This window comes from Portunus trituberculatus, chromosome 38 (assembly GCF_017591435.1).
Source record: "Portunus trituberculatus isolate SZX2019 chromosome 38, ASM1759143v1, whole genome shotgun sequence".
NCBI lineage: Eukaryota > Metazoa > Arthropoda > Malacostraca > Decapoda > Portunidae > Portunus > Portunus trituberculatus.
In genome coordinates this window covers 22984986-22997485 of record NC_059292.1, presented here as the reverse complement: position 1 = coordinate 22997485, position 12500 = coordinate 22984986, and the positions used below count along the sequence as shown (strand labels likewise).

The 12500-nt window shown below is 44.0% G+C and overlaps 2 protein-coding genes across 2 annotated transcripts in view; one reads left to right on the top strand and one right to left on the bottom strand.

Annotated features, from left to right (window-relative positions):
• Nucleotides 1-12500, bottom strand: part of LOC123514659 (girdin-like) — a 320990-nt gene that overhangs the window by 73748 nt on the left and 234742 nt on the right.
• Nucleotides 4472-12500, top strand: part of LOC123514660 — a 13401-nt gene continuing 5372 nt past the window's right edge. Inside the window, exon 1 of the mRNA XM_045272684.1 lies at nt 4472-5360. Coding sequence (XP_045128619.1) covers nt 4512-5360 — 849 coding nt within the window. The 5' untranslated portion in view covers nt 4472-4511. The remainder of the gene's footprint in view (nt 5361-12500) is intronic.

The following is a 12500-nucleotide window of genomic DNA, read 5'->3' as shown; positions in this document are numbered from 1 at the left end:
CATTCTCTCCTCACCTCACTCCACTTAGGTGACAAAAGAACACGAATCAATATAGATTAATTAGAAAATAAAGACAAGGGAAGGTGAAAGAAGCCTTCTGGCCTACACGTGGCAGTCCCTCCATGAAACGTGCCTGCCTATTTCTCCCTGTCAATCTCATCCATAAATTGATCGAATCTTCTTTTAAAGCTCCCTAATGACTCGCCACTAACAACCTGATCTGACTTCATTTACCTATCACTATTTGAAAACCAGTTCCTTCATCTCTCTCTCTCTCTCTCTCTCTCTCTCTCTCTCTCTCTCTCTCTCTCTCTCTCTCTCTCTCTCTCTCTCTCTCTCATATTGCCTACCTATCTGCCTAACAATTTCCTATAGTAAATACAAACCACACACTAATTATTCATTTTCTCCTGCACGTGGCGGCGAGGGAGCGGGCACACAGGCGCACGGACACACGGACAGCCCTTGGGATCGATAATGATATTTGCACAGATGTACGATTAGCCTTTCGTGTAAACAGAGACCAGGAATACGATGATCGAGGCTGTATACTTTCCTTCGCTCCTTTTCAGTCCACCTCCCTAATGCAAATATTTAGCTGGTATTCTTAGTCTTTCTTTGCATTTTTTCTCCTAATCTGCGGGGTATTTCCTCCTCCTCCTCCTCCTTCCTTACCCTCGTCTTCCACCACCTCCTCATCCTCCTTCTCCTCCTTTCTTCCTTCTATTTATCCTCTTCCTCATTCTCCTAATTCCTCTTCTTTCTCCCTCTTCCTCTTCTCGGTGCCTCAACACACTGGCACTTCCTAACATTTCCACATTTGGCACCACCACCACCACCACCACCACCACCACCACCACACAACCTAAGTAAATAAAAACTTTAACAAGCAATACACCCTTATGCAAATAGAGAGACAACACAGCATGACAACACAGGGGAATCATGTCGAATAGGATAGAATTAAAAGAAAACAACAAATAACATGATAATGAAGATAGAGAGAGAAAAATAGAAAAAATAATGAACGTGACACAGAAAAAGATTGCAAAGTAAAAAGAAGTGTGTGTGTGTGTGTGTGTGTGTGTGTGTGTGTGTGTGTGTGTGTGTGTGTGTGTGTGTGTGTGTGTGTGTGTGTGAAAGGTAGGGAGACAGAAGGATAAAAGGCAAAGCAAACTACAGATATAAAAGAAAAGAAAAATAGAAAAAATAGCGAGGAGGAGGAATAGGAAGAGAAAATGTAATGTGAAACTTGCTATTGATTTTGTAACTGTAAAGAGGATTCTTCCCACCACCACTACCACCACAACCACCACCACAACCACCATCACAACCGCCACCACAACCACCACCACAACCACCGCCAGAACCACCACCATGCTTCATGATAACTTTAACACAACTTGTACCACACACACACACACACACACACACACACACACACACACACACACACACACACACACATGGCCCGACCTTTTCTTAATACCTCCCCTTTCCTCTCTCTCTCTCTCTCTCTCTCTCTCTCTCTCTCTCTCTCTCTCTCTCTCTCTCTCTCTCTCTCTCATAAGCAAGTCAACAGCGGTAAAGTTAATAAACCACTCCTTTGATACAATAGCAAACTAGAAGCTTCACATCTCATCTCTAGCCAAAAACAGTTTCTATGAAGTTAGATGCGTCCTTTCCGCAAGTTTTCTCACCCAAGCTGCTAACATTATACAGGCGCCTTATCCGTTCACGTATGGTATAAGCTTCATATGTAATAGTGGAGGGACGAACGTTCACTCATATCTCTCTTTTAGACAGGGTGGAACTGTTTTCAACTATTCCTCTCTATCTGACTGTCTTCAGCCTCTTTCTCATCGCCGCAATATTGCATCGCTTGCTATCTTCTACCGCTGTTTTCATGCCAGTTACTGTTTTGCACAGCCTCGATGCTTCTTTCTTTCGCTTCTCTTCTCTCCACCTCTCTAACACAAGAGTTATCAAGTATTTCTAATAATTTCTCCCTTTTCCTGGTAAACTCTGAACTCCCTGCCTGCTTTTGTATTTCCTCGTTCCCATGAATTGAACTCTTTTAAAAGAGAAGTTTCAAGACACTTATCCTCGAGCATTGATGTTTTCTTTTTATTTTTTTTTCCTCTTCATTGTTCTTGGCCAGTGCCAGTCTGACTTAAAAAAAAAGCTACGATGAAAGCCACGCAGTGACACAGGAAAGGAAAGACAAATTACGTTTAGGGAAATAAACACGGCACCATGTTGGCGGTGATGGTGGTAGCGGAAGTAGTCTTCAGGAAACTTTATTATAAAATGATAAGGACATTCTGCAGCACCGCAGTCTGGCTCAGGGGCCTCAGAAGCCACACATCCCTACTATGGTGGCCATTGTGAAGGCTGTGGCGGCGATGGCTGTGGTGGTGGTGACGCTCGAAGGCCCTGGCGTCATATGTGGTGCTGCTCACAACGCGACAAACTGCACCTCCACCACAGACAATACTGAAACCCTAGTACGATCAAAAGACGAGGAACTGATATACAGCGTAGCAATTAGCAAAATCAGATGGAACGTAATTAAATATATGTACATGGTGCCCTTGATAGGCTTTGAAGGCGTCCGTGCTGAGGTGACAACCAACATGGGAACATTCCCTGCCTGGTTCCCCATTATGGATCACTGCACCCTCGACAATACCCAGTGGTGGCAGGTGATAATGGAAGTAAATAAACACACCAGTTCAACTCTCAACGTCACTCTGACAGTACACAACTGTCTCCTATCATGTGAACTGACCACTGGCGCACAACACACTAGTGGGAGCAACGTAAAGATTCAAAACCTGGAAGTGTTTGGCCGCGGCACCTCCAGATGGAAGATAGATTACCCATCCTATCCTTGCCAAGTTCAAGAAGTAGCGACACATCTTACCAAAGTAAACCCGTCCTCCTGCGCCGATCCTCCACCCATTGGCAGTGTCTCTCCCCGACACTTCAACGCAGAAGTGTGGCTTGAACAGCTGCTTGCACAGCAGCCTGCACAACAGGCTGCATCGCTGCCTATACAAAAGCCTACACATCAACCTGCGAAACAACCAACACAGCAGCCTGGAAAAGGAACTCTTAGTACCACCTTGCCTCCACCAACGCCCTCAAACTCCACGGAATTACGTGCACACTTTACAGGAATCCTCATCCCTACACTGCTGGGATTGGCAATGGTGATAGTGGTGGTAATGGCGGTGATAGTGATGGTGGTGACTGTGGTGCGTCTGAGGGCGAGACGTCGAGATCAACGAGAAAATTACGTAGTCATGTAAGTGGAGAGTAACTCTGAGTATCAGAGACGACATGGTGTGGAGCTGGCTGGATTAACGGCGATGCATTCCAGAGATGAATGTGTGGCACTCTTTTATTAATGGCGACGCTCTCACTGATAGAATGTTTAAATTCAATAATGACCTGTGCACTTGAAAAACATTCAACTGTAAAACTCGGCAAAGAAAGCTTGCAGATGGTTTAGATTGATTGGCTCGAAGGGTTTGTGAACAGAACATTGAACTCAATGTTGTGAGGCGCAAAAAATAACACTTTCCTCAGTTGTGTCGCCAACGTGTGGAATTCCCTATCCCTCAAAGCGTAAGAGTTATAACTTTCAGGAAGCGATCAGGTGAGTTCAGACCATCCCGTATCTTTAAGACAGGAATCACTGAGGGAAAATCCAGATTGTTCCTCGTTTTATCAAATGTCAGTTTTTTTTTTACACTAAATGACCTAACATTGCTTGCTTGAGTGAGGCAGCAGAAAACCCAGGACCTGCGAAGCAGTGTTTGTTTTGAAACACTTGATGCAAAGGAAGAGTTGAGCAGACCCAAGCAGACGTACCTCACACAAAAAATTATAAACATTAAGGAGACTGTGATCGTGGGCGAAGGAAGCCTGACCCTGTTCTCTTGAGCAGAGAGTATCATAAGGATACATTTTCACACAATTACACACACAATCATCCAATACTCACACATTTTAATGTCATCATCTATCCCATTACCAACTCGAACTTGTAATCCCACTTACACACAAACATGTATACACACAATAAACAATAACACTACAAAATTACCATATATTGTTAAAACAAAAAGTGAACATTTTACAATTTGTAAATATTTAGCCATTTTTGTCCAGATGTTCAGTTGACCAACAAGTAAATCAGAGACAAACCAAAAAGTTGCATATTTATAACACAAACCCAACTAAATAGATTATATAAAGACGCCGAACTGGTAAAGAATCTATAGACCAACAGTTCGGGCCCAGCATCTTGACGGAGCATCTCACTTAGACACCACGGCATTAACAGCATCAACAGCAGCATGAGACTAGACCGGATACCAGCGAGGAGGACAGCAGACTCACCACACCAATCTCAAATCTCTCCTGCGTCAAGATATCACGAAAGGGCATCATGAAACGCGTCAGTTTGTCCTTAGAAGCCTAAGCATCCACACACTCCTGCTATGGCGGACATAGTGAGGGCAGCGGCGGCGGCGGTGGTGGTGGTGGTAGTGGTGGTGGCACTTGGAGGAGGCCCTGGCGGTAAATGTGGGGTTGCTCATGCCTCCACAAACTGCAACTCCGAAACAGACGATACAGAAGTATTTGTAAGCTTTGGAGAAGAGGAAGTGATACTCAGAGAAGCAATACGCCAAGCCAGATGGTCTGTGAACAAGTACTTGTACATGGTGCCCGTGATAGGCTTTGAAGGCGTCCGTGCTGAGGTGACAACCAACATGGGAACATTCCCTGCCTGGTTCCCGATTATGGATCACTGCACCCTCGACAATTCCCGGTGGTGGCAGGTATTGCTGGTGGTGAAGAAACACACCAATTCGACTCTTACCGTCACTCTGACGGTACAAAACTGCCTCCTATCATGTGAACTGACCACTGGCGCAAAACACACAAGTGGGAGAGACTTGAAGCTTCAAAACCTGGAACTGTTTGGCCGCGGCGGCTCCAGGTGGAGAGAACAGCATCCACGCTATCCTTGCCGAGTTGAAAGCGAAGCAAAAGATCCTATTCTAGTAATGACCCCCTCCTGCACCAATCCTCCATCCATCGGCAGTGCTTCTTCACCTCACTCTAAAACAGAAAAGCGTCCTGCCCGAAGGCCTGCACAGGGAACTGCTCTCAGTACAGCCTTGTCTTCACCACGCCCCACGCCGCCAAGTCCCTCAAGACCAGCTACAGTTCAGACTGAAGGCCTCACGCCCCCCCTGCGGGTGGCGGCAGTGGTGGTCGTAGTGATAATAATACTGATGGTGGTGTTTGTAATGATGAGATGTCAAGACCGACAAGAATATTAGGTGAGTGAGTGAGTGAGTGAGTGAGTGAGTGTGTGTGTGTGTGTGTGTGTGTGTGTGTGTAATTCACCTCGGTCGCTTGCTGGTCACTCAGCCAGTCTTCCCCATTACGGAGCGAGCTCAGCGCTCATAGACCGATCTTCGGGTAGAATTGAGACCACAACACACTCCACACACCGGGAAAGCGAGGCCACAACCCCTCGAGTTACATCCCGTACCTATTTACTGCTAGGTGAACAGGGGCTACACATTAAGAGGCTTGCCCATTTGCCTCACCGCGCCGGGATTCGATCCCGGCCCTCTCGATTGTGAGTCGAGCGTGCTAACCACTAGACTACGCGGTGTGTGTGTAATTCACCTCGGTCGTCTGCTGGTCACCCAGCCAGTCTTCCATTACGGAGCGAGCTCAGAGCTCATAGACCGATCTTCGGGTAGAATTGAGACCACAACACACTCCACACACCGGGAAAGCGAGGCCACAACCCCTCGAGTTACATCCCGTACCTATTTACTGCTAGGTGAACAGGGGCTACACATTAAGAGGCTTGCCCATTTGCCTCACCGCGCCGGGATTCGATCCCGGCCCTCTCGATTGTGAGTCGAGCGTGCTAACCACTAGACTACGCGGTGTGTGTGTAATTCACCTCGGTCGTCTGCTGGTCACCCAGCCAGTCTTCCATTACGGAGCGAGCTCAGAGCTCATAGACCGATCTTCGGGTAGGACTGAGACCACAACACACTCCACACACCGGGAAAGCGAGGCCACAACCCCTCGAGTTACACCCCGTACCTATTTACTGCTAGGTGAACAGGGGCTACACATTAAAAGGCTTGCCCATTTGCCTCGCCGCTCCGGGACTCGAACCCGGCCATCTCGATTGTGAGTCGAGAGTGCTAACCACTACACTACGCGGTGTGTGTGTGTGTGTGTGTGTGTGTGTGTGTGTGTGTGTGTGTGTGTGTGTGTGTGTGTGTGTGTGTGTGTGTGTGTGTGTGTGTGTGTATTTACCTAGTTGTAGTTGTACAGGACCTGGGCTTTATGCTCGTGTGGCCCCGTCTCCATATCTACACTTATCCAATTTTTCTTTTAAAACTATGCATACTCGTTGCTGACACCACTTCCTCACTCAAACTGTTCCAAGTCTCAACACATCTTTGCAGGAAACTATATTTTTTAACCTCTCTCAGACATCTTCCCTTCCTGAGTTTCTTACTATGCGATCTTGTGCTTCATATGTCATATTCTTCTCTCAGGATTAGTTTCTCATTATCCACTTGGTCCATTCCGTTAATCAATTTATAAACTTGTATCAGATCCCCTCTCTCTCTCTCTCTTCTCTGTTCCAGGGTTGGTAGATCCATAGCTTTTAGTCTCTCCTCATATGTCATCCTTTTAAATTCTGGAACCATTCTTGTAGCCATTTTTTGTAGTCTCTCCAATTTCTTTATGTGTTTCTTTTTATGGGGAGTCCACACCACTCCTGCATATTCCAATCTAGGTCTTATTTTAGTACTTATCAATTTCTTCATCATTTCTTTGTCCATGTAGTGAAATGCTAATCCAATATTCCTTAGCAAATTATGTCTCTCTGAAAATTCTATCAATATGGCTTACCGGTTGATTGTTTTCTTCCATCGTCACTCCCATGTCTTTTTCCTTTTTTACTTTTTCTAGTTCTACTCCATCTCCCACCTTATAGATTCCCACTGGTCGTCTTTCACTTTTTCCCATTTCCATGACATGGCTTTTGTCCACATTGAATTCCATCTCCCATTTTTTACTCCATTTCCAGATCTTATTTAAGTCTTCCTGCAGTATTTCACAATCCTCTTTTTGTTTTATTATTCTGCAGTTTCGCATCGTCCGCAAACAGATTTATGTAGCTGTTCACTCCCTTTGGTATGTCGTTTATATACATGAGAAAAAATATTGGCGCCAACACTAACCCCTGTGGCACTCCGCTGTCTACTGCTCTCCACTTGGACTTCATATCTTTAACGTGTGGCCGCCGTGGTACAGTGGAACCATGCGTGCTTTGGGGTCCGAGGGGTCTCCAAGCGCACGGGTTCGAATCCTGTCCACGGTCCGAGTGTAGGTTAGGCTTCCTCACTCGGGGCAACGGTTTCCTAGCGGGTGGGCTTTGAGATAGGAGATACCCCCAAAAAGTATCCCCTTTAGCCCATAAACTCCCGTGAAAAGCCCACATGGAATAAAAAAAAAAAAAAAAAAAAAAAAAACTACCGTCCTTATTTCTCTCCTCAAATAATTTTCCATCCATCTCAATGTGCTTCCTTTTAAGCCACCCTTCTCTAACTTCCATAGTAATCTTTCATGTGGCACTTTATCAAACGCTTTTTTTAAATCTAAATAAATACAGTCAATCCATCCCTCTCTCGTACTTTATCAACTATTCTAGAGTAGAAACTCAATAAATTTGTTACACACGACCGACCTTTTCTAAAACCAAATTGGCTATTTGATAATAATTTGTTGTCTTCAAGAAACTTAAACCATTGTTTCTTGTGTGTGTGTGTGTGTGTGTGTGTGTGTGTGTGTGTGTGTGTGTGTGTGTGTGTGTGTGTGTGTGTGTGTGTGTGTGTGTGTGTGTGTGTGTGTGTGTGTGTGTGTGTGTGTGTGTGTTTGTGCTCGCACGCGAGTATGCATGTATGTATTCCTCTTTCTTGATCAGGAGCCTGAGTTTTGTCAGCTCGTCTAATGACGATGTCTTTATTTTCCCTCAACTGTTTAGCGGCGAGGATGTGGTTTTGTTTCACCTTCTTGCTTTGGTAGCGTCCACTGGTCTTGGTAGCCTCAGCGAGCAGGGAAGGCTGAAGATCGGGTGATGCTGTGACTTTTCCTTTTTTCACGAGTTGTTGTATGTCATCAAGAATCACCTCGGTTTCCAGGCGTTTACGGTGAGGAAGGGGCTTAATGATGTAGTGGCAGTTAAGTCCCATGTTGAGCTGACAAAACTCAGGCCTTTGTCCTGATCAAGAGAGAGGAATACATAGATAAAATGGACGCCATCCTCCACGACACTACGAAATTCAAGATTACACGAAACCCTACCGACTCCCTAAAAAGGCGTGTCAACGCTACCATCACCTCTATCAACGCAGCTAACAACAACAGCCTCCAGTTCCAGAAAATAAGCGGAGAATTCTCGCCGGGCTACGCCTACGGGAATGTGAAGACACACAAACCCAACAACCCACTACGCTCTATCATATCGCAAATACCCACACCCACGTACGCCATAGCGAAGAAGCTCAACCAGCTTCTGACCCCGTATATACCCAACAAGTAGTGCCTTAACTCTGCCACTGACTTCCTAGAGATCCTGCGCGACGCTCCCACTGAACTAAACTCCATCATTGCTTCCCTCGACGTCGAAAGCCTCTTCACTAATGTTCTTGTTGACAAAACCATCAACTTCATCCTCGACTGTGTTTACCGCTGCGATGGAATTGGACCTCTTGACATCCCTGAAGACCACCTCAAGACCCTGCTGGAGCTCCGCACTAAAGATGCGCCTTTCATCTGTCCGAGCGGCAAGCTTTATCAACAAATAGACGGAGTATCAATGGGCAGCCCCCCTCAGTGTCCTATTCGCCAATTTCTTCATGGGAACAATCGAATCTACGATACTAGCCACCAACCGCCCCTCCTTATATTGTCGCTATATCGATGACATTTTCGTACGTGTCAAAAACCAGCAGGAGCTACAAGACCTTCGACAACGCTTCATCACCGCTACAGGACTTAACTTCACCTCCGAAGAAGCGAACGGTGGACGCCTCCCCTTCCTAGTTATTCTCGTCACCGGACAACACTCTGGCTTCACCACCACAGTTTATACCAAGCCAACCAACAAGGGGTTCTGCCTTAAGGGAAACAGTGACTGCCCCCAAGCGTTACTTAGACTCTACCATCAGCGCCTACGTCAGAAGGCCCTTACACATTGTTCCATTTGGAAAGAAACTCACCTAGAACTGGAACGCATAACACAAGTCCTCATTAACAACGGATACGCTAACTCTGACGTATCCCGTGTCATAAAACGATGCATAGACAAGTGGCACATTCAGCAAGAGGAAACCAAAGAAGGAGAAACAATCAAAATTTACTACAAAGGACACATGTCCACCGACTACAAGACCGCCCTTCACTGAGATTTTGCTCCAGCTACCGGAGGAACACCGAAAAACAATACGGCAAATAGAAACCGCATATAAGAAAATCAATAAAGGAGAAAGTGCTATAGCCTTCAACCTCGTATGCCTACAAGAGAATATCTTGCCTTGCTATACATATATATATATATATATATATATATATATATATATATATATATATATATATATATATATATATATATATATATATATATATATATATATATATATATATATATATATATATATATATATATATATATATATATATATATATATATATATATATATATATATATATATATATATATATATATATATATATATATATATATATATATATATATATATATATATATATATATATATATATATATATATATATATATATATATATATATATATATATATATATATATATATATATATATATATATATATATATATATATATATATATATATATATATATATATATATATATATATATATATATATATATATATATATATATATATATATATATATATATATATATATATATATATATATATTTTATAGGGCACTGGCCAAGGGCAAACAAAGTGTTCCAAAAAAAAAGTGTTGGTTGCCAGGCCCTGTTAAGAGGAAAGTAGAAAGAGAAAAACAAAAAATCTAAAAGGATCCAGTTAACGTAAGAGGTGTCTTGACACTCCTCTTTTGAAAGAGTTTAAGTCATAGGCAGGTGGAAATACATATATGGAGTAGGCAGTAGTCACCTGCCGCCCGGTGGAATACTCCAGGAGAGGTACTTACGGGGATGTAGGCAGTGCTGCAGACTGAGTGATTCCCCGTGTCCTCTCTTCCCGGTTCCCTTTGTGGTCTCATTTATACAATTGAGCAGCTGCAGCCTGCCCTCTAAAGACAACTTCTACTACTTCCTACACTACACTACAACACCTTACACTTTTACACTCTCTTCAAATCAAAATTTAATAATGGCTTCACCACGCCCTGCCTCGGAGTCCCCCTCTGGGGAGGGGACCATAAATGTCCCCAGGTCGGACTGCCCTCTGCTGTCGACCTTGGGTGTCTTGACACTTCATCTAATACTTTCACTATCAATTTCTGCAACATTCGTGGCCTTCGTTCTAATTTTCAATCTGTGGAACACCACCTCTCCTCTACTAAACCTCATCTTCTCTTCCTAACTGAAACACAGTTGTCTGTGACTACTGACAGCAGCCCCTTTTCTGTTCCCTCCTACTTGCTCTATCCTCATTTTCAATCCAAAGCTGGATGTTGCGCATACGTGCGTAACGACACCACTTGCTCTCGTGCCCACAATCTTGAATCTTCAGAATTTTCTACCATCTGGCTAAGACTTCAATGTCACTCTCTAACTAAATTCATCTGTGCTGTATACCTCTCACCTAATTCCTCTGACTATGTAAAATTCTTTGACTATTTGACTTCCAAGGTGGAGCACATCTTATCTCACTTTCCTTTTGCTGAGATCTCCATTTTAGGGATTTCAATGTTCACCACCAGCTTTGGCTTTCATCTTCTTTCACTGACCAACCTGGTGAACAAACCTTCAACTTTGCTATCCTTCATGACCTAGAGCAGCTAGTGAAGTTCCCTACCCGTATTCCTGACCGCCTTGGAGACACGCCCAACATTCTTGATCTTTTCCTAACCTCCAACCCTTCTGCTTACTCTGTTAAACTTTCCTCTCCGTTGGGCTCCTCCGACCACAATCTAATTTCCGTTACCAGTTCTATCACTCCAGTGCAGCCTCAGGACCCGCCTAAGCGGAGGTGCTTCTGGCATTTTAACTCTGCTAAGTGGGAGGAACTAAGGCAGTACTATTCTGATTTCCCTTGGGATGATTATTGTTTTCATGTCAGAGATCCTTCTCTTTGTGCCGAGCGCATAACAGAGGTGATTATCTCTGGCATGGAGCTATACATTCCTCATACTTTCTCTAACCCTAAAGCTAAAAAGCCTTGGTTTAACTCTGCTTGTTCTCGTGCTGTCAATGATAGAGAGGCGGCTCACAAACGGTTCCGTAGCCATCCAACTGCTGAAACTCATGCCCTATATATTTCTGCCCGTAATCATGCCAAATCTATTCTCCAACTTACTAAAAACTCTTTCATCAATAGAAAATGTCAAAGTCTTTCCAATTCTAACTCCTCTCGAGATTTCTGGCATCTAGCCAATAATATCTCTAACAACTTTACTTCTTCGTCTTTCCCTCCTTTACTTCATCCAGATGGCTCTACAGCTGTCTCTTCTTTTCTAAAGCTGAACTCTTCGCTCAAACCTTTGCTACCAACTCAACTTTGGATGATTCTGGGCATATTCCTCCTACTCCTCCACCCTCTGACTACTTCATCCCTAAAATTAAAATTCTTTATAAAGACGTTTTCCTGGCCCTCTCTGGCCTTGATTCTCGGAAGGCTTACGGTCCGGATGGAGTCCCTCCTGTTGTTCTCAAAAACTGTGCTTCCGAACTCGCTCACTGCCTGGTCAAACTCTTTCATCTGTGTCTCTACTTCTATTTATCCTTCTTGCTGGAAGTTTGCTCACATTCAACCTGTCCCTAAAAAAGGTGACCACTCCAATCCTTCTAACTACCGCCCTATAGCTTTGATTTCCTGCCTTTCTAAAGCCTTTGAGTCTATCCTTAATAGGAAGATAATGAGGCATCTATCAGCTCACAACCTTCTCTCTGATTGCCAGTATGGTTTCCGTAAAGGCAGATCTACTGGTGATCTTCTTACTTTCCTAACTGAATCTTGGTCATCCTCTTTTAGGGACTTCGGTGAAACCTTTGCTGTCGGCCTTGACATATCGAAAGCCTTCGATAGAGTCTGGCACAAATCTTTAATTTCTAAACTACCCTCCTACGGATTCTATCCTTCTCTCTGTACCTTCATCTCCAGTTTCCTTTCCGATCGTTCTATTGCTGCTGTAGTAGACG